This window comes from Lissotriton vulgaris, chromosome 10, assembly GCF_964263255.1.
Source record: "Lissotriton vulgaris chromosome 10, aLisVul1.2, whole genome shotgun sequence".
Lineage (NCBI taxonomy): Eukaryota > Metazoa > Chordata > Amphibia > Caudata > Salamandridae > Lissotriton > Lissotriton vulgaris.
The window spans coordinates 113,696,912-113,719,514 of NC_141698.1; the positions used below are offsets into that span (position 1 = coordinate 113,696,912).

General features: G+C 43.0%; 2 protein-coding genes across 3 annotated transcripts in view; one reads left to right on the top strand and one right to left on the bottom strand.

Moving 5' to 3' along the window:
- The window catches only part of CPSF4 (cleavage and polyadenylation specific factor 4), a 96,216-nt gene extending 85,765 nt beyond the window's left edge, over positions 1-10,451 (bottom strand). Inside the window, exon 1 of one of the 2 annotated variants that reach the window (XM_086940643.1) lies at positions 10,187-10,451. In XM_086940643.1, coding sequence (XP_086796769.1) covers positions 10,187-10,289 — 103 coding nt within the window. In that variant the 5' untranslated portion in view covers positions 10,290-10,451. The remainder of the gene's footprint in view (positions 1-10,186) is intronic. The other variant, XM_086940644.1, reaches the window with a different exon arrangement.
- Positions 10,452-10,555: 104 nt separating this feature from the next.
- The window catches only part of PTCD1 (pentatricopeptide repeat domain 1), a 49,692-nt gene continuing 37,644 nt past the window's right edge, over positions 10,556-22,603 (top strand). The window contains exons 1-3 of the mRNA XM_086940642.1: positions 10,556-10,776; positions 19,266-19,807; positions 22,026-22,166. Coding sequence (XP_086796768.1) covers positions 19,316-19,807; positions 22,026-22,166 — 633 coding nt within the window. The 5' untranslated portion in view covers positions 10,556-10,776; positions 19,266-19,315. The remainder of the gene's footprint in view (positions 10,777-19,265; positions 19,808-22,025; positions 22,167-22,603) is intronic.

Sequence of the window (22,603 nt, forward strand, 5' to 3'; positions counted from 1 at the left end):
GGGCCAGAGGTGCAGCACCTACAATGGCAGCCTGGATTAGAGACTTAGCTCTATGCAACACAGGCTCTGAGGTGTAAAATACACTGCTGTTTCTGTAATCTCAAAGGAGGGACATTTGTGGGCTACTGCAAAGCTACCTAGTGAGACAACCTCCTGGTTTGGCGGAGAAATAATGATATACCGGAGTATGTAAAATATATATTTCAACATGTCTGTGGGTTATGGTGTGGGATAAATATTCTGGCTAGTAGGATGAGGGACAGGAAAACAAAAAACAAACCTGTGACAATGTTTCTTTATATTTGCATGAGACAGATCATGGTGGATATGTTCAGAGTTTCTCTGTACTGTTACTGAAGCAAATGAATTTCTTTTTTAAGGACTGTCTCATCTAAAGGTTTCCCTCCGATTATAGAATTACAGACACTTAAGTCTCTAGTTGCAGCAAGAGTCTTGTTTGACTCAGCAGACCTGTGGATTTTTTTGATTGTCGCAATAGCCTCCGAGCTCATCATCATTTTTTCTCCGCATGAGAGGGGAGATATCAGTTTTGCCTTCCTTACTGCAACCAATGGCTGAAGGTTGAACCCCCAAAGAGATTTTGCTAGCATTTAAAAAGGCACAATTATGGGCTAGCTCTTTTTCTATGCTTGCATCCCTTTGGGGTGCAAACTAGGCCCTTGAATCTATCTTAACGCCTAAATTGTCTCATCAATCATGGCTACACTAAAGTGCCATTTGCGTTGGTTTAAGATGGAGCGATTAAACAAGGTGGTTTTCGTCTTCTTAAGGTTTATCTCCAGCCCACTGGATTTGCACTGTATCCTGATTCCACCCATTACTATGATCATGATAAGCTAAGCAAGACATATTTCAAATGAGGTGAAGCTGTAGTGGTTCAAAAAGGTCAACATTTATGACTTACAGACATGAAGATAAAGTCAGAATTAAAAAAAAGGTATGGTGCTATGAGTAATGAGTACAACTATATGTCCCATCTACAGCTAATTTGTATGGATTTTTCCTTTTTTCATATGGTTGTTCCTAAGGTTCTAACAAAGCCCAATATCTTTCTAACAAAGCCCAACAAATAAGGTTACCAATGGCTCCAAAAATCTATTAAAATCTCCTAATCGACTCAGTACCCAAGCTTAATCTTGTAAGAATACAGCCAAGACCATCTGAGATGTTCCTGCTTGCACTGGTTCTAAATCTTTTGTGTCTGGGTCAAGTTCAGGGATGGTCATACTTATAGAAGAGACACCTATCTATTCTGGGTGCTATACTTTCCATGTCATAAAGGTTTGGGTCTTGCAGTGCATAAAGAGCATTTCAGAAACACTATAGTAGAACAGCTTTCTATAGATTGGGATACTGACAGTCCATCAAATATATGATGGAGCACTGTATCAAAAGGAGCCACCATACAATACCGACCTATTTTAAATAACTAGGTGTACGGACCTGGATGCCACATCACCTGCTAAGACTGCACAGAAGCTACCTTTGCTTGGTGAAGGACAAGTGGTTGAAAGACACAGGAAATGCAAGCAATACCGATTAATGAAGAAACCAATTTTTTTGTAGTGCGCCTCAAAATCGTACTGGTGCATCCAGAAGTAGCAGAGAAGAAAGCACCATTAATGAAATGGTGAGTAAGGGCTTTATAGGAAATTCGATATATCTGAAACATCAAGAGAATCCTGATGCTTTGTGGAAGTCATTGAGGTAGGGGTCTTAAGAAGTAGATGTCCTGATAAGAGTTTGAGTGGGTCGCTAGCCCTTTTAGGCAATGTGTAATCCCCCCTCTCTTAGCTCTTGTGGTAAATATTACATTTCTGCTTTGAAGTCTGCTATCTCTTTTTATAGTGCACCTTTTGCAAACCCAATATTACCAATAAAATTCAGAAAGAAAATATTGGTTGGACGATGCAATCCACTGCTAGACATTAGGTGAGTTTTGGGATCTGATGCCTGCACCCAGTAGACCCCCTGATATTTGGACCCCGTGGTCTCCTATTTCCAGCGCTTGGTCGCCCCGACGGCCCTCCACCAACTTCCCCTAATGCTGACACGCAAAACGCCCAGATTGAGGATGCTGAACCCCATAATCCCCCCACCAGCCCCCCCCAGGCTAGATTAATTGTGCCTACCTTTTGTGCCTTGATTATTATTCAAATATTGATGGGCTGTATCTGTGTATATCCTTACCTTCATTACTTTGCAGCATGACACTGAATTAGAAATGTAGAATCCACTGCATTATTACTGTGCTGTCACTCTGTAATGTGCCTTGTGTTCCTTTGTTTAATAAAGGTTTTTGAAATATCAAATAAAACAAAAAAAATACAGTAAGAACGACTGCATGGGGGTTAAAACTAGTCTATTTCTAAGTACTTCTGCAGGTGTGTCTAGGATTGAATGACACTCAATCCAATTCACTTCACTCTCTAAAGGTTGCAATGTGTAACGAAACCTAGAGAACCCAGGGAGAAAGGAAATAGATGAAAAGCAAAGGCTGAGCTCCTTACTCTGAGTAGGAGGAACAGATCTTTCAACCACAAAAAAATATTATAACCGTTTTTACAAGAACATATTGGTAGAAATACGGTGAGGTCATAAGCATTGCATGTGGTGTGCGAGTTATGTATTGCACAGCTAACCACAACTGGTAGAAGGTGTAATTTGGTTTGATAAGAAGAGGAGACAGGATCACTTAAACAACATGACTGCACCAATCCAGCTCCCGCACAATCTTAAATATTGTAAACTCGCGCACTGACATGGGTTAAGTTGTTCTTACTTATCTTGCGATAAACCTCACATGCATGCTTGGAATATCATTATTGTATCAAGTGTAATTGCACTATGCCAATGTAGAATATCCGTATTGTGACATTTGAGGAAACCAAGATAATATGAAGTCTAATACTGAGCACACAAAGACTGATCACTTCTAAACTTAGATTAGATTTCCTTAATTTAAAGCCCTTTACTACACCCAGCCCGTACCAGATCTCAAGTGTAACTCCTATGGTGGGCATCAAGGGCTTTTAATGTTTGGACCTCCATTACCCCAATGTTCTGCTGTTTTGTTCACTTAAGATCTGCAGCGACAAACCTTTACAACCTGGATCTATTCCTCATCACTGGACCATACCAAAGATTCTAGTTTTTTGGCACTTCAGCATTTGTAATATATTCTCAGGGTGGAGGTGCATTATCTCCCAAAACACAAACACTGCACTTTAAAAAGATCTGTCTGTTCTCATCATTTGGTCAGATTTTGTACAATCAGGTCCTGAGGGGTTTCCTCTGAACTCAGTGTCCACCCTAAGGGTGGGGTATGTAGGTCCAGTGAACACACTGCGTTCCTCATTGCTCACTTGTAAAAGTGGAATAGGATCTCCTGAACATGCAATGCTCATGCCAGGTTGGGCTCTCTTATCCCTTAATAACATTCACCATCCTTTTTTTAAGTTCTGGATCTGCTCTATTAACATCAATCTATGCCCTCCATTCCACACAATCAAGACAATCGCCCACGGTCATCATCCTTGAACCCTCCAACCAGGGATCAATTGTGCTTTCTAATGGTTGGGAAGTTGGTAAGCTGAGTCCCAAGTTCTCTTCTCCGCCGCCAAAAAGCTGCTGGTTGTTCGTTGCTTGAGCATAAACGGGTTACACAGCATCAATCTTGATGTCTAATTCAGGACAGGTAGTACTGCAATCCCGGTACCTAAGAAATAAAGAAGCTCTATGCTCGGGTCAAGAAATGTCAGCAAAGATCAGAACCATGCACACATTTCAGAACATTCACGAGAACAATACAAATGTTAGCTGCTTACATAGACAGTGGATATCCTGAAGGCTTTGCAAGGCACCTGCACTTATGACCCACCTCAGCTAACCCTCCTCTACGTTGTCCCCCTCCATTACCAGTGCCTCCCACCGCAAGCAAATCTTGGTGAACCCGACCCTCAGCAGAAACCTCTGCTGACACGGACTGTCCCCAAAGTTTGTGGACCCGCTCTCTTAATACAACCCCTTTGCTTGCAATAGCTATCAGAGTTGTGCGCCTTTTCCCTGTCCTAAATCCTCTGTACCTCTGTAGTATTAAGTGTCCTCGCAGAGTATTATTTTACACCCTCATGGCATTTTGTGCACGAGGATGCTATGTTTATGATGTATTCTGTGTTTGGGGGTCAAATGGTATCTGCAAGGTCTATTGCTGGATGTACCTCGCTGATGCCGGACACCCCTCGCTGTGGGTGCAACATTGGAATAAACTTCTACAAGTACATACCTGTGTCCAGAGTTACTCATTACAGCTTGGCGACGAGCGGAAATTATCCATGCTACACACCACCCACCAACCACAATTTTCGTTCTCATTGCTATCTGGAAAGCTCCTGGGCTAATCGATACCCTGGCAGGTACGCAGGAGCAGGGCCGCAGTGTTGGTGGATGTAATCCGTGCCGTGAGTAACTCTTAAGCGGCAAATTAATTTTTAAAGGGATTTATGAAATCAAAGTAAGCCTGAAAGGCGTTGCTAGGCAAGGCACAAAGCCAGGCGAGTTGCCAAGGTGCTATGTACTTTGGGGCAGCTTGTGCAACCTTCTATATAACTCTACCGCAAGGCAAGATGTTGGTCTGCACGCAGTGCGTCATCACGCAAGTGACGCCCATCTTTGTTTGGGCACTTTCGTGGGTCCAACATACCTCCTTTTCACCGCCGTCTCCTTGGGCGGGTGGAAACATCCAGATTTCTCATTACGCCATCATGGCTTAGGAGGCAGTGCTGTTATAGGAGAAAGCCTGTCTCTATTTAATGTTGTTTTACTTTACTCGCCTGTACTCCCAGTAACAGGCACACCTGCCCTTCAAGAAAAGTCAAGTAAGGGGTCATTATTATTGCCTGCATGTACGGAGACAGGCACACCTGTAATGCACTGTTCATCAGTAAAAGATTGTGACAATTTAATTCCTGTATAAAAAAACACAAACCCTTGTTTGGTTGTCCATACACCTCGACAGGCGCATACCTAGCATTGTAGGTATTTTGTTCAACCTGTGATGGCCACTGCACAGCATTTTGTATAGCCATCCCCTTTCTTCAGCAGCCAGGTAAACCTAGTATCAAGTAGTGTCAGCAGGTAAAAAAATTTGAAAACTACCTGGTGGCCAAAGATGCAGTAAAGTACTCACTTGATCGTAAAGTGGCAATATTGTATAGTTCTTGCTGCACAGCAAGTTTCTGAGAATCTTCCATCTATTCTGCCACAAGCCAGCTCTGGTGACAGTGAAGTTTGGGACCACTACAAGGAGGCATTTGCGAGCATGAGTAAACAGTATGCAGAGGAGCAAAGTTTTATGCTTGAAAGGCATAATTTCTTTTTGAGAAGACAACAAACGGATGTGAGTGTTAAAGAGTACATTTTGGCCTTGAGGTTTTAGCAGCTACTTGTGAATTTGAGGCACATACTGATATATACATTAGGGACCAATCTGTATTTGCATGCTTCTCCAAGAAGATCCAGGAATGATTACTCAGCTGCAGGAAACCCACGTAGTTCAAAAACCATTGACATTGGAAAGAGCATTGAGCATTCAATGACTTTGAGCAAAGAAATTCATAGCCAGCACACAGTAAATGCTTGAAATGTTGTTAAGGAAGATTTAAAAGATACTTTTAATGCTGTTAACATAAACAAAGGTGGTAAACAAGCTTTTAGAAAAGGAAACTTAAGTTGTTTTAGGTGTTGTTCGAAAACTTAACTTGGCAATAATACTAACTGCCCTCCCAATGGAAGGAGATGGTCTTTATGTAAGAAGATTGGTCACTTTCAGGCTGTTTGCACGGTCGGGCAAAGAATCCACTTGAGTCAATTGTGTGGAGGTCACCTATTCTATGGATGTGTATATTGAGAAACTAGGCAATGTCATACTAACCATGGAGTGTAATGCCGTTTGGGATGTTAACAAAGTCAAAGGGCCGTGGGAGCACTGCAGTGATTGATGGGAGTCAAAATCCCACTTATGGCTGATTCGGGTTCACCAACCACTATTCGGTCAGAAATTATGTTCCTTGACAAGTGGGGTAATAAGACACACTCGAAAAGACAGTTGTGAACCCTAAGGTCTTTGGAGAATCAGACAGACGTGCTGGGGTATTTTATTTCTATTCCTGAATGTTTGGGTAGACGCATAGTCAAGAACATATATGAGGTTGTCAAGGGGCTCAATATCAATGGTTGGTAGAATCTAGCAAAAATGTGCCTGTACCTGGTATCCGGGTTCAAGAATCATATCGCCTTTGGTGACATTCCAGCTGGCTACCGAGAGGAGAACATCCATGTGGTATGTTTGAGTGATAGTTCACGCACTTTGGAAGTTGAGAATCTTTTTAAGCAATTTCCAGAGTTGTTCTCTGACAATCTGGGGACTTTCAAAGCCTTTAAACATCGGATTTGACTCAAATCCGATGCTCAACCTGTTTTTCACAAGGTACGTTCCTTTCCACCGAGAACAAGAGACGAGCTCAAGTATGTTCTTAGGAACTTATGTGCTGAAGGTGTTATAGTACCCTGTGATTTTTCAGAGTGGGTCTCTCCCATAGTGGTGGCAAGAAAAAATCTGGAGAGGTCAGGCTTTGCGTGGATTTACACTCCTTGAATAAGATCATTTTAGTGGATTGCCACCTCCGCCCCGAAATACGAGAGTTGCTTGGCAAGCTGTGGGGAGCCAAAATGTTTTTCATCATAGACTTGCATTCGGCATATCACCAGATACCGCTCACAACAGACTCACAAGAGCTTACCACCTTTGTCACCCCGTTTGGGGTGTTCAATATCTCAGATTACCCTTTGGGCTAGCTTCAGCAGCTAGCGTCTTCCAGAAGCTCATGGGCAATTTAAAGGATGAAGTCCCGGGATACAGGCCTACCAAGCTAGTATTCTGGTCTTTGCAAGTGATTGGGAGGTGCACAATGTGACCCTGCACAAGATGTTGTCTGCGTTAGCTGAAGCAGGAATGACTATACAAAATGACAAATGCAGCTTTGGTACACAGCAATTGGAGTATTTGGGTCACATGATATCACCGGATGGCATCAAACCTACATTTTCTTTGATCAGGGACATTCGAGAAGCAGCTCCTCTCAAAGACTTGGATGCTCTGCGACCATTCTTGGGCCTAGCAGAGTACTATGCCCAATTTGTACATGAGTATGTGCAAATCGTGGAGCCCATATGTGCTCTGTTGAGAAAGGGGGCAAGCTTTGCATGGTTTGACAAGCTATCACTGACCTTCGAGAGAGTTAGGGATCTGATTGTGGGGGCCCCTGCATCGCATCCTTTTCAGGACAACTACAAGTGTTTCATTAAAGTGGATGTAAGTTTTATTGGATTGGGAGTGGTCCTGGGTCAATGCATGTCAATCAATCCATCGCAGACTTTTAAAGAGCGACTACACACCTGTAAGGGTCTGTCGAGGTACTGTGATTTAGCTGAAGAGCCAAGTCTTGAGGTCCTTCCTGGATTGTGGCAGTGACTTTGATTGCCTGAGGCGGAGAGGCAGGGTATTCCAGGTCTTTGCTGCAAGGTAGGAGAAAGATCTTCCTCTGGCTGTGTGTCAGGTCAGGAACACACCGTGGCCTTCGCATATAGAATACTGACGACTGCGGAAAGATACTACAGTACAACATAATGAGAAAGTCTTGCATGCGTGAGGATCATCACCAAATTTAGAACTTACCCGTGGGGATGCGAATTCGAGGTTTTTACTGATCACAGTCCTCTCATACATATATTAACTGCCAGTGGTTTGAGAAAGGTCTCAGCGAGGCTAGTATGTCTTCCGTCTAAACTGCAGGAGTACCACTTCAGCATAAATCATTTGCCAGGGAGAAAGAACTTCAGGGCGGATTGCCTATTAAGCATGGCTATGCGTGATGAGGACTCAGATTAAATGAAAGGCACCGAGTGTGTGGTGGCAGCAGTGGATGCTGTAGAGGAATGTGGTCCTGTCACTGAGCAAGCTTGGCAGGAAGCTTATGTGAAGGACTCTGTACTTAGTCAAGTCAGGAAATTCATAGCAGAAGGCTGGCCTGAGGGCAGGAAATTGTAGAGGGAGTTAAAGTGTTTCTTTCAGGTGGCTAATGAGTTGTCTGTCATTAATGACATGATCATGCATCATAATTTGTTCATTCCACTGGAAAGCATCAGAAAGGACATAGTAATGGAGGCACACCGTGGGCACTTAGGTGTCACCAACACATGTAAACTGCATAAATGATGATATTGGTGGCCTTCATTGGAGTCACAGGTTAAGTTTTTGCTGGATGCGCGTGCTAAATGTCTGGCATCTGACATAAGATGAAAAGTAATGGACACACCCCTCCATCCTGTTTCATTTCCGGAAAGACCATGGGACAAGCTTGGGATGGATTTTTCAGGGGCGTCTCAAGTTCTACCTAGCAACATCAAGTTTTTGATTTTGCTAATAAATCATCATCCCAAGTGGTTGAATCATATGTTTTGTGATGCTACTAGTATTGGAAAGGTCATCAGATTTTTAGAACAAGTATTTGTAGTTGGGGATTCACCCAGAACAATAGTTACAGACAACGGAACACAATTCTTGTCTAACAAGATGCGCACATTTCTTGAACATGGTGGTGTTCGTCAGGTGAAAGTACCACTTATATTCCTCCTTTTACTTTGTGTTCAGGGGGAGAAAGGTGCACACGAGATAATACCCTGAGTGGTTGCAGAGCAAGAATATGGTGAAAGAAGGAGAACTGGTGAGTGCTTCAGTAAACGCCTTAGTGGATGCCCGAGTAATGCAGAAACAAAATGTCATTAAGGAAAGAGTGGACGCAGGTAAGAATTTTAACAGTATGAATCTCCATATAGGAGAATGGGTGCTGATAAAAAAAACAAGGAGGGTAATGAAGGGTTTGTCAAGGTTTTCATCGCCTCTTCAATCCACTAGATTGAGCAAGGGGTCAGCTCTCCTCTGTGATAAAGGGTTGTGGAACAGGGGGGGGGGGTCTGGTTCGTCTCTCTGACATGCTGGTGACCTCCTTGAGGAAGTTATTTGAGAAAGAGTTGGACCAATGTGATTGGTCTTAGTGGTTGCAAAGCCCACGTAGGTGTCAGCACCTCCAAGTTTGTCCTCCTTGGGTTATGATGAAACTTGTCCAGAGGAGGTTGGTGTGAGGGATGCTCTCAGCACCACAGTCCTGAGAGATGTGGAGTATCTCAAAAGAGACACCTTGCAGGTTCAATGACTATGAGTTAGTCTAAATTGCTGGGAGAGAAAATGTGTTTTAAAACATTTGCGGAAGGACACTGTGTAGGTTGGGTATCCAGATTTGCTAAATCACCATGTGTTGTGAAATCGCTTGAATATTTCTCGCTTATTGTACTTCGCCTTTAAGATACAACGTAAGTTTTAAGCCTATGCATAGTTTTAAGTTGTACTTTAATTTTAGGTTTCGCTACTAGTGTCTTTCCTGTAAAAAACAACAACAAAAACAATCAAGAGAAATTGCATTGAGCGTCCTCGCGGCGTAGTATTCTACGCCCTCGTAGCATCTCTGTGCACAAGGATGTTATGATTGTCTTTAAGAAGCATTCTGAGTTTGGGAGTTGAATGGTATCTGCGAGGTCCACTGCAACGTAAGTCAGTTGATGACTGTACCTCGCACATGCCGGACGCTCCTGGTTGTGGGTGTCAACATTAAAATAAACGTATACACTTATCCTGTTTCCGGAGTCCCTTGTTACAGCTTGACATTCTTTCACACTCGAGTGCTCCTAAAACTACAAGCCCACGTAACACCTACCCGCAAGGTAAACTATATCTTTCCACCCCAGTAGTTTGTGCCCGTCGCAATATACACATATACGGTGCACCGCACAGACAATGTGCTCTTCTCCCATTCTCAATGTTCCACCCACAGTGCACTACACTCAACCCTGGAATCTCCACTGCATGCCCACAGTCCACTGGAGTTTAGCAGCCCTGCCAGACCTCCATGCACCTCAAAAACTTCACCTCCACTAACTTCAATTGGGTGGTACGGCATATTAACCAAGCTTCATCCACCTTGGCGATTCAATTGTTTGAAAGGTGTGCCCTCCCCTCATGAAGCGAAACATCCCATGCCCATCAACTCACTGTCCATTCCAGGGAAGGGTAATGGCTGGGCTCCCAACTGCTGCTCCACCGCTATCTCCAGGTCAAAGCGGATATGATCCACGCACGCGATAATGTCCTGCATCTTGCCGGGTAGACGGTGCACAGTACCGTCCACAGCCAAAAACAATCACTCACAGGACCAACGGTAGCCACTGGTGCCCAAGCCTGGCAAAGCCACAGCCGGAAGGACAGGCAGAAACGCACAGGCTGCTGGGAAAACCTAACGCTGAACTCCGACCTCAGAATCGAGCAGAACAAGAATAGTGGAATAGGTGCTGCAATAGAAGACGGACAAGCAGTAGCTGACCCAGAAAGGGTACTTCAGGGACTACAGAGCCTGCGGCCAGTGGAGTGGTCCTTCTTCCATTTCTACTCCCCAGGTCACGCTTTCTGTACAGGAAGAGATGCCAAGTTCGTTTTCTGGAGCTGTAGGGGGAGCAAGCTGCTGGGTGGAAAGCGTGCACGCCTTGGATTTCGTAGCTTGAAGACTGCTGTTGCACAGCGTATGATACTGGAAGAGTATTTGCCGGTGTAATGTGCCTGCCATGCTTAAGTCTATGTTGCTGAAGGTAAAAACGTATTTAGTGTTCTTTTTTTATTGCGTGCGTATACCTTGTAAATGTAAAGGTAGTTGAGCTTATATAGCGCACAGCTACCCGCAGTGGGTTTCCCGGCGCTTGCTTAGGGAACCCGTCCTGGTGTTCCCCTGTGAGATAACCCCGGCAGAGAAGGTAGGTTTCAGTGATTCTGGAGGGTAAGTCCTTTTAAATCAATTGAGATTTACTGTTTTTGTGTGGTGAAGATGAGTCGAAGGATGTTAACATCCTCCAGGTGAAGGTGAGTTGACGGGTATCCTTATAGTAAAGGCATATTGTGGGAATGTCCTTGCACAGTTGCCTTCTGAGAATAATCTCACACTGTTTTGCAGTTAAGTGAGGATAGTGTCTCACTGTTTCAGACACATACAAACTTGTAAAAGTATTAACCTATATCTAACATTAGTATTCATACTGAAAACATTGTACTTCCCTATAAAAATGTATTCTTGATGTCACACACACTAGCTTGCACTAACTATGACGCCGAAAGTGCGTCAGCTCAGTGGGAGAGAGAGAAACATCATTGTAGTCTTGGCGCTGTTCTGCTCTTTCTGCTGATGCTACGTAGCACAGTAATTTTGGTTGCTGTGCTCCATTGCGTGACTTTTCTGGAAGTTTGCTTGTAAGAATTGGCTTGTTATGTACTCGGAGCAACAATAAAGCCAATTAAATCAAACACAAGAGATATTTACCTGGGGTCACTGAGTTTGATCGTGCGGGGAAGCTGGATTTTGATCCCACATTTTAAGGTTTCACTTTGTGCAATCAAGACAATTTGAGACCAGTGTCTCTTCCTCTCAGTTTTACATAAAAGATCAATGTTAGGTCTTAAAATCTTTGCATAGGAATTTAGAGTGTGGATGGCAGGCAGAACCCACAGGAAAACTCGACTCATTTTGGGCTTGAGGATCCAAGGACCTCCAGGTGGACTAGAACCAAGTATCTGTCTCGAACCTTCAGTGGCTTGACAACCTCTAGTAAAGGTGAGCAGCAGCTTTTTATGAGCAGGGGACGCTCTAAGGATGTATACTCGTGGACCGTACAAACCAAAAATAGTCCAACAGGGGAAAAAAAGAAACTTGCAAAATGTATAATGTGTGAAAAGTGTATTTGTGTGAAGTATGAATATATGCAATAAGGCCATCATTGTAAGTCTATCATAGTTGTAGAGTCAATCCGCAGAGTAAAGGTGGATGCTGGATGTATACTGCTGGCTGTAGTAGGACACCACCAGTAGAGTCCACTGATCAATCCAACTCACTGACACCTTTGATAATTTATTATCAATGTCCAACTATTCTCAACTGTACACCAGAAAAGTTGCCATGCTATAGCCATTTGGCATTCATTGTGTTGCTTGAAATCTGATCCCTGCCTTTGAAAGACCTGTAAACTTGTTGACATTGTTTCTGAAGTCTCCCTCATTGCCACTCCCAAATCTAATATCTTTTATTAGAGCAACACAAGCCCTTCTGTTGAATGAGGAGGTGCCGTGAATGTGTTACTGCACGATTGTCTATGGACTGTGTAAGGATTATGTGTGTCCCTTGAAGGACTGTTTCTACACTCCCATGAGCCACAGCAAAGTCGCTATTTAAACATTTTAGATCAGGAAGATTCAGATGTTGTCGAGCTACAGACTGAATTAGGATGTCTGTGGGTTGAGAGGGTTGATGGTGAATGGATGTGATGTTGTTCCTGAGTGCCACAGCTGTTTTCCAAACTTAGCAACTTGTTACTGTTGGTCTGTCTAACTTTATTCAGTCTGTGAATCGCTCAACATAGATTATTAGCATGCCACTTCTAAGCTCACATTGTAATCAGTTTGGTCACCCTTACAATGGTTACCTGGATTCATTCCTAGTTGGGTTCAGCAAAACAGTTCATAGAGGGTTTTGAAGTCATAGGTGAGGTATAGCTACAACTGTGATATCACTAACATTGATACCTTCTGCAAAGAAGATTTCTTAATTTCCTTAGGTGTCAATGGCTTGTTGACAAGGCAAGGTTCGTTCTTGTATGGGATGCTGGGTTCTTATCATGTCTGAAGACTACACTGCTGCCTATGGATGGCTGTTGGCAACCTGGTGTTTACTAGTAAGACAGACTCTCTCCTAAGTAGAGTAGTAGAGTTACTAGAGTGGCGATGATGATGATATATATATATATATATATATATATATATATATATATATATAGATAGAGAGATATTTCCAGCAACAATGCTCCAATAGGAACAATCAGGAGCCAATGTGTAAGTGGATTTATTAATAACCCACTGGTGCAGGGTCACCCTTAGTACACGGGTTCTTAACAAGTAAGGAGGATTCAACACTGGAGCGAAGTACAAACCATAGGTCATTTATTAGCATTCATGAATGGGGCTTCATCCGACAAGCACCATAGAGATACTCAAGGAGAAGGCACACTGAACAATGTTTACATGGGTTTTTATAGGAAGAGATCACAAACAAGGGACGCCCAGAGGTAAATAGAGCTTTGGGAAAAATACACAAATGAGGTAATTGCAAGAATTGACAGCCTCAGTGTCTTGTACAATTGCTACATCCTAAGACTGAATAACAAGATATGCTATCTGAGTAGACTTTACTTGAAGATTAACCATTGTCTGAAAAACCTCGAGCATACACCTGCTGTTCTTTTGAGCTGACTCTGCATGTTTACACAGTCTACAATGTCCCAATCTAGATTCTTTACTCCTGTTTATACAAAATGTGGTGTCAAGGATAGAGCCGGGCTGGAAGCAGTGCAGAGGTAAAAAATGGACGAGGCATTGCTTAATTAAAAAACGAGGGAATCAGATTTTACATTTTAACAGTCCTTCCTTTTCAGCCTATGCTAAATCCATTTTACAAGTACATATATTAATCATGTACATTAACATTCATGAGTTCGTAAATTTCAGTGTGCATCATCATTTCTCGAATCAATTCATGAACATTGGCTGGGGAAGGTTTAATACTATTGTAAGTATTTATACAAGTGGTGCATATCATAGGGACACATTGAATGCAGCAGCAACAGATGAGAAAGATGGCTCCTATAATTACTATTACCATTAATAATTTCCAACCCCTAATGGAAATATGTCCCTGTAACCATCGGACCAGGACCATGTTCCTTGGTCTTGATGTATCTCTGCAGCTATTTTATGTAATTTGGAAATAGCGTCATAGACAGAAGGGGCCTGGTCAGGTATGAACATGCAACAGCTACTATCGATGATGCAACATGCTCCGCCACGATCAGCGAGTACTAACATTCGGTTTTGTAAAGTTACAATCCTTGTAATTTGGAGCTCTTCTGTGATATTACCAAGAGCATTCGCTGTCTTATTAGTTACTGCTTCTACCACTCGGGTCAGGCGTCTAATCTTTCTACTATTCAGGGCTGCACCAACAAAGAAAAAGAGTCCCAAATTAAAATCAACGTACTGCTGCAAGGCTGTATCAATCTGATCTACTTCATTATTATTTACAGTTCTTCTAAATCTATTCAAAGAAATGTTATTAAACAGTTTCTGGACTTTGTGATAACATGCAGGTGCTAAGACCACAGGAGGAAGCAAAAAGGACACATAACAGATGCCGGACCAACTGACTGGTATATGATAATAACCTATGTTTCCACAAAAGAAATAAGTGTTCTAGGAAGATAGAAAACTGCTATTGTTCACTCCAGTGATATTTAATACTGTAGTACAGTCACTTTTTCCCACAGGAATACTGCCAATGCTGCTCACACAAAGATCTGCTTCGGCTCTGGTTACACCGATAACAGGAGGTCCATTACCTTTGGCTGTTCGGTTGTGGAGGCAGTTCCTTCGTGATACTCCTCCATTTCCCATGCAGTTCCCTTGGCTTGTGGAAGGTTTTCATCATCAGGATAACAGACCTTGTTCAACTGGGCATTGAGTCTTCCAACATCAGCTAAATCACTTTGACTAATTTCAGAGGCCCACAACAGTGCAAACCAGGCTCTACAGGAGCCATTATGTGAAAATGGCAAGGGGATAAAAGGCGTTCCTCTCTCCTTTTGATGGGCTGGCATCATTCCACATACCCAGCAGTTGGTAGTGTTCTTAGCATTGTGAGTATGATGTAACATTTGTATGAAAGTGTTTTTGAGGTAGGACATCTCGTGTTAGGGGAGGGTGAAGTGATTATGTTTCGTGGGGACAGGAGTAGTAGCGGGCAATAGGTTTCAAGCCGGAATCACTTTCTCCATTGTCCAAAAAACTGCTGCATATATTATCAATATGATAATCGGAGTCATCATACACAGAGTCTTGTCATTACTTTACAGCTTGGATCCCAATCTCTGTATTTCTCCTTCTCTGTATCAATACAACCACAGGTCGGAGAGAGACCCAGGCACCGCTGAACACTTATCACAATCCACTCTGAACCTAGTTCAGCCGATTCTGTGATCCTACTGTGTCACAGTCGAACCGTTCCACTAATTGAATCCGATCCTCCTGTATCTTTATCTGCTCCTTCCCTTCCTTGGTCATAAATTTTACCTGGTTGCTGAAGGCGTAGTTTGATCAGGAAACAAAGTGTCTTCTTTCAGAGGAGCAACACTTTTTTGAGTCTTTAAGATGACTTTCAGATCGTTTCTGCCTTCTGGCTGGAGAACAGTTGCTGGGATTCGTTTGCAGTATGCTGCATTGATCCAGTGACGTCTGTTGGTGACACGGACAGCAGTTCGAGTCGCAAACAGGATCTGCCCTGGATTCTTCAAGCGAGGCTCCAAATTCTTAGAATGTTGAAATTTTTTCACAAGGACAAATTCACCTAGCTGAAGACCATGAGCCGGACCCTCCGATTTGTCTGGAATAGCTTCACGCACCTGCTGATGAATCAGAGACAGTATTTCAGTCAGATTTTTTAGATAATCACTCAAAACAGGGTACTGTATTTCTTTAATTACATTTGGCCTTGGGGGTCCCCTTACATGCATAGGCCTACCAAAGACGATCTCATAGGGAGAAAGTCCAATCTTACTATGTGGGATGGAGCAAACAGATAACAAGGCGAAGGGCAGGGCATCTGGCCAACTAAGGCCCGTTGTTGTTTGTATCTTTGCTAGTTTCAATTTTAATGTGGCTTGTACCTTTCTACCAGACCCGCTGCCTGGGGATAATTAGCAGCATGAAACTTCTGCTTTACCCCTAAGCCCCTCATTAGTTACTCTATTATCTGGCCAGTAAAGGGGGGGCCGTTGTCATTCCATAGGACTCTACAAACCCCAAAACGGGGGAAGAACTCAGTTAACAGAATTTTAGCTGTTGTCAAGGCTGTGTTTATCTTTGGTTGGATGAGCTTCCACCCGCCTTCTAAAAGAACAAACCACTACTAGTACATACATTAAATTATTACAGCTCTCTAACTGAATGTAATCCATTTGGAGTGCTTCGAAGGGAACCTGAGGTGGGGAAAATCCACCAGTAGGGGTTGATACTCCCTTCCCAGGATTGTGCTGTATACATATGTTTAACCAATGTTTAACCAAATGCTCAGCAATTTTCCAAATGTGCTTATTATCCCAAACTTGTTCTAGTAGGGAGATGGTGTTTTTGGCATATAATGAGCTCCTGCCAAATAGTGAGCTCCTGCCAAATAGTGAGCTCCTGCCAAATAGTGAGCCAATGCCAAATATTGATCCAAGAGTAAGCCGTTGCCAAATAGTGAGCCGATGCCAAATAGTGAGCTCCTGCACCGTTGCCAAATAGTGAGCCATTGCCAAATAGTGATCCGGTGCCAAATAGTGAGCTCCTGCGCCGTTGCCAAATAGTGAGCCTTTGCCAAATAGTGAGCTGCTGCCAAATAGTGAGCCATTGACAAATAGCCTATGCCAAATAGTTGGCCGGTGCCAAATAGTGAGCCGATGCCAAATAGTGAGCCGATGCCAAATAGTGAGCAATTGCCAAATAGTGAGCCGTTGCCAAATAGTGAGCCAGTGCCAAATAGTGAGCCAGTGCCAAATAGTGAGCCGGTGCCAAATAGTGAGCCACTGCTAAATAGTGAGCCACTGCTAAATAGTGAGCCACTGCTAAATAGTGAGCCACCGCTAAATAGTGAGCCACCGCTAAATAGTGAGCCACTGCCAAATAGTGAGCCATTGCCAAATAGTGAGCAACCGCCAAATAGTCATTTCCTGCCAAATAGTGAGCCATTACCAAATAGTCAGCCGGTGCCAAATAGTGAGCCGGCGCCAAATAGTGAGCCGGCGCCAAATAGTGAGCTCCTGCCAAATAGTGAGCCATTGCCAAATACTGAGCCCTTGCCAAGTAGTGAGCCGCTGCCAAATCGTGAGCCACTACCAAATAGTGAGCCGGTGCCAAATAATGAGACGCTACCAAATAGTGAGCCGGTGCCAAATAGTTAGCCGATGCCAAATAGCAAGCCGACGCACTGTAGGGGGTCTCTCCTAACTCTGGACACACACCTCGGGCACCGAGCCTCACAGCCGTTCAGAGGCCACCAAGCCAAGCGCAGGGCTTCAAAAGGCTGCCAATGTCGCTCCTCCACGGCAGACAACAGGGGCGCCCAGACCGACTGCTAAGCTGTGAAAAGCTGCCGATTTACACCCCCCCCCCCAGGGGGGTGTAGGCAACAGGCGGCACCTCTGGGGCTACGTTTGGTTCGTGGATGGCGCAGGATAAAGTAAGGTCACCAACGGGGAGTAAGGAGCCCACTCAGGTAGCCACCATTCTCGGTGGCTGCTAACCACGCCCTGCCAACTAGAACAGATCTTGAACTGGAAGACTAACAATGTAAATATCATGATGCAATGAAAATTTTAGAGAAGTCTAGAAAGAAAAGACTAAAAACAACAAAACAATTGTTTGTGATGATTTGATGTGGTAGTTTATGATGGCTAACATCGCCATCAGAGAGCGACCTGTACCAGCGTAAATACTGATTATTCTTTCAACGACATACATACTAGATTTTACACTGTAATAATAACAAGTACCTTACACACGCTGACGAAAAATATCACAGAAACTGAGACCTTGAATTACCTGCACTGTAAAAGCCTGCTTGATTATCTAGATACAGTAGAATTCATGAAATAATAATAATAAGATGTTTTCAAGACTAATGAGAAGTTTAGCATTTTTATTGATTTCAATTGCAGAGTGTTTTCACGAACCTGACATTGGTGCTGCAAATCAATGTAGATAAGGGCTGCATGCTTTGACGTAAGCCCTAAGTACCCTAAGGAAGGGGTTGGGACGATTCGGGGGTCCAACCCATAGGAGGGGCTAGACAGTGGGTAGCTACTCCCATGTCCAGTTTCGCGCCAGAGCGGGAGCCAATGGCTTGAACTGGTTCCAACTGGAGTATGCAAGGAGGGCACCAAATGTGCCCTTCAAAGCAGTCTAGTAGTGCTGGCAAGTGCCCCCACCCTGTCCCAATACAGTAAGTCCTGTCTGGGAGGTGGTCACACCTCCCTGTGACAGGAAACCTATTGTCCTACCTTCCCCTGCTTGAGCTGGGCTCGGCAGCAGGAGGGCAGAATTGTGTTTCTGGTCGGCAGCTTCCACTGTTTGCTGTCCGGGTCTAGAAGACTCATACAGGGAGCACAGGGCCTCCTGGGGGAGCTTACAGTGCATGGAATCATACCTCCAACACCGTTTAGGGGTTCTCGGGATGAAGAGCCCCGCACTCTGCTATTGCTGAACTCCACTAACAGGTCAATGACTAGTACCTGGATGCCTGACTCCTTGGCTCTGGCCAATTGCCCCATGCGTATTACCAATCAGTCCCTATTATCCTCTTCAATAGTAGTTCTTCACTCCAAAGCCTGATAGCTCATTCGGACCTCCCTGCTGATCAGTCCAATGTAGAGAGCTGTTGGGGGGAGTCTCCGGGGCATCTGTTTGGTTCATTGGTTCGGACTGCACCGTATTCATCTCTCCCTTGTTCTTAATTACCTCTGATGTTCAAAAATTAGGAAGTTTTTTTTTAATTAAATGGGTAGTTTTTAACTCTGAAAAATAACTTGTTACCCCAGTTGCATCATTTGTGACTGGTGTTGCATATTCCTTTTCTGTTTTCATTGTGTTGATCAGTGGACCTCTTGATACACAATCAAATACAACGGTAGCCAGAATGAGAATCTTAGGAAAAGTCATCCAGTCCAAGGACGTTTCTCTTGTATTTTCCAGCTGACGAATGTCAAACTATATAACTCATGCATGCATTAGCAGTCACAGTTTTAGTCTAGGCGCTTTACAAACCCACAATAATGTTTCCAAGTTTGTGCAGATCAAGGTTGAAAAAACAGCCTGGGTAAATGGGTTTCACAGGAACCACAGTAACAAAGACTTTCATTTGCTGATTGGTTAAAGTGGATAGTCTGTTAGCTTACATATTTTAAGGAGTCTAAGAATAATAATGTTATTTTTATGTTTTCATGTTATTCAGGTATCAGTGGTGTGCTGGCAAAAGGGATATGCTAACAAGTCTGGATCATCATGAAGCTTTTCCAGTTTCTATACCACAGACTATCTCTGAAATGCTACCACTGTATGGTGTATCCTAGGCGGTGGGTATCTTCATCTCTGAGGACCTCTCCTGTATATTTACGAGGAAACTCACAGTACTCGAATCATTTCTGGAAGAGCGATCTATTATTTGGGAAGCTGAGGCCTTTCATCCCATCTCTAGTGACCTGCAGTAATGAGGGCTGGTGCCAGGCCAGACTGGCATCAGGAAGAAGTTCATCTAGAACCACTGAACCTTTTCAAGCAGCAGTTACAGAGCAAGACTCTGACGAGGACTTTGGGACATTGTCCAATCGGTTTTCCTCCAGGATAGTGTTCAAAAAAACTAAAGCGGAATTTCAAAACCTACAGTATGAAAAGGAGGAGGATGAAGAAGAGGCTACGATAAAACCCAGACAAGGTCGAAGGAATACTGCCTATTGGTACCACGTACAATGCAAGAAGCTGATACAAAACAACAAGGTGTGAATGCATCCTTCATTTTCTTATCCTTGAAGTAAGAGTGCATTTATAAGCATAGTGCTGTGCATCAGTGTCTTCATCATGCGTTCATATGATGTACATTGGCTTCCAACTATTTTTAAATAAGGCTACAGTATTTGTTGAAGCAGAAGGACTCTAAAACACATCTAAACGTCTGGCTCCACATTAGGACGCGTGTATCTTTCTGAAGGCCAGTAGGCATGACTCTTGGGCAAGGGATGACTGACCAAACCTCATCAGAATTGGCGAAAAAAAGTTTTTATCCAATCCTTAGTTACAGAACAGAAAACTCACATCAAACAAGGCAAGCTGATGAGGATAATATGCTCACCTTGCACAGATGATAGCCGTCAGCAAACTTTGAGGCATAGACTTGCAAATTCCACTGTACGTTGTATCTGCTACTCACATGCACATGGCTAGCTTATTAATGAAATGAAGGCATTACAAGTTTAGCTTCACATAAAGCTTAATATGAATAGCTGGAATTTTTTGCAGACACAAATGCTCAGATTCACAGTTTGCAGCATGGAAGTTTTTATTTCCGATGTGCAAAACTCATTTTGGGAGTCAGTAAGATTTTAACAACTCTTAAAATAGGATTGCCTATTACTACCAAGTCTCAATTTGGAGAGGGGTGTTCTGGGCGTATCTTTTTAAATTGAGATTCGGTAGCAGCTGTATTAATGTTTTGCAACCGGAATTCCTGTTGTTTATCATTGAAAAATTACTGTTTTAGAAGTTGAAGTGGTAATTTATTTGCAATAGAGAAGGGGTACCCTTCAGACTCCTTTCCTTTTGTGAAATAGGGTGCTCGTTTTAGGAGGCAGTGATCTAAGACACCATTGCCATTTGTTACAGAAACTTGTGCAAAAGAAAAAATCTTTTTAAAATCAGTCCATTTCCTCTAAGGAAATCAATTTGCTATTTTTAAAAAACTTTTCCTTTTTCAACAGCAGTCACAGAGATGGTCGTCTGTTGACCCTTGCAGGCCACCATCGCTGTGATTATGGCCCGTCGAGGTGATTCGCAATGTGCGACCTTCCTAGTGAATATTCATTAGGTAGGTCCGACTTGGACCCAATCTGAATTGTAATTTTGCTAACTGACCTATTTGTACATAGATCGGTTCTCAAAAATGAGACCATGGTGTCAAAAACTGGTTGCAAAGTGCGGCCATGTTTTGCAACCAGTATCCTGATACATCTGGCCACTGATTCTCTACAGAAGAGGTAAGAAGAAAATTCTATGCAGGAGACAGAAGAAACAGGAAAATAAACTGTATAAGTAAAGATCTGTTCGCTTTACACTTTTGCATCACAAATATTTGTATGACTTTTCTGGCTTAGAAACGAAGATATTATGCTTTGAATGATTTAACTATAATCTTGATAGTATTCACATAAAACTAGAAATGCAAAGTTCTGGTATTATGTTAGCTCTTATTATGTCTGAAATGGATTCTTCAAAGGTCTTTTTTTGGGGGGTGGGTGATTCTTCCCTTTAAAATACTTCTCATTTATTCCGACCTTCCAAATGAAAGGCAAAGGCTTTGTGCAGAACAATGAGTGGCTTTTTATCTGAAGATGAACTTGTTGCCTCATGCTGGTTTTGGTTGTCCAGGGGCACGCTGGTCCTCGAAAATAGAGCCACACACAACATGGAGGATAATCCAGCTGTTAACTTGGGTGCCCCCTGGTTACCCCAAAAAATCAAGAAAACTGAATTCGGGAACACAGGAGGAATGGAATGCAATTAGTGATCCTGCTAAAGTATGTTTTTAAACATTTCCCAAATGTTTGTTCCAAAACGTGTTGTACATGAAACATATTTCTGACTCTCCTGTTATTTTTACTGGGGAACACCTGTGCTTATGCTCAGCTGCTAATTTCTTTGGGGTAAATAACCAAGGGAGGGAATCTGTTGATATTGTGAAGAAGGTCGCAATAATTCCACAGCTTAGTGTGCAATTTTCTCATGAATAGAAAGAATATAGTATTGGACCCTAGTTCTAAGACCCATTAAGGAAAAGGAAAACAAGTTCCAAACAGAGTATCTTTGCGTTCATTCTACTATTGGTGTAAATGAAAAACTCGCGGAGGTTTGCAGCATCTGTTTAATAGTATTGGGTTAAAGGTTTAGTGTGGCATGGGTAGAGACCTGGTTGGTAAATGTATATCTCCTGTTTTACATTAAGCTTGCAGAAGCTCTTGAGATGTTCGAGACTGGGATGCTGAAGGACGAACGATTAACGCCAGAAGAGCGCAATTACTCTGTGCTGATTGGTGGATGCGGCCGAGCTGGCTATGTGAAAAAGGCCTTCAAACTCTACAACGATGTAGGTATAAGTTCCAGGATGCTTGGTTTTGCGAAGAATGTTGGTAAAGGAAACTATGGTGAGAAATAGCTTTCGATCATTGCAAGCAGAGTTAGTTGGTCACTGTTGGACTAAGTTTTGGTTCAGGTTAGGGAGCTCTGGTCCAACCTGCTCATTTTGTTTTGCTTTTTAATCTAGCTAGGGTTGATCCTGATTCAAACCTCTTTCTGGCAGGGTAAAAAGGGTTGGTGATGTCTATCATATTTCTTCGTCACTAAAAAGAAATACAAATAGTAGGCATTACTTGATTGCAGTTCTGTGTGACTTTAGACTGCGAATAGTTCAACTACAAGTAATTTGCTTACTTGTTACTGCAAATTAAATTGGTTACAAAAAACTTTCCATCTATTTTCATTTTTTAGTAGATGCGCTGTACGGTCATTTACAAAGGAGACTAA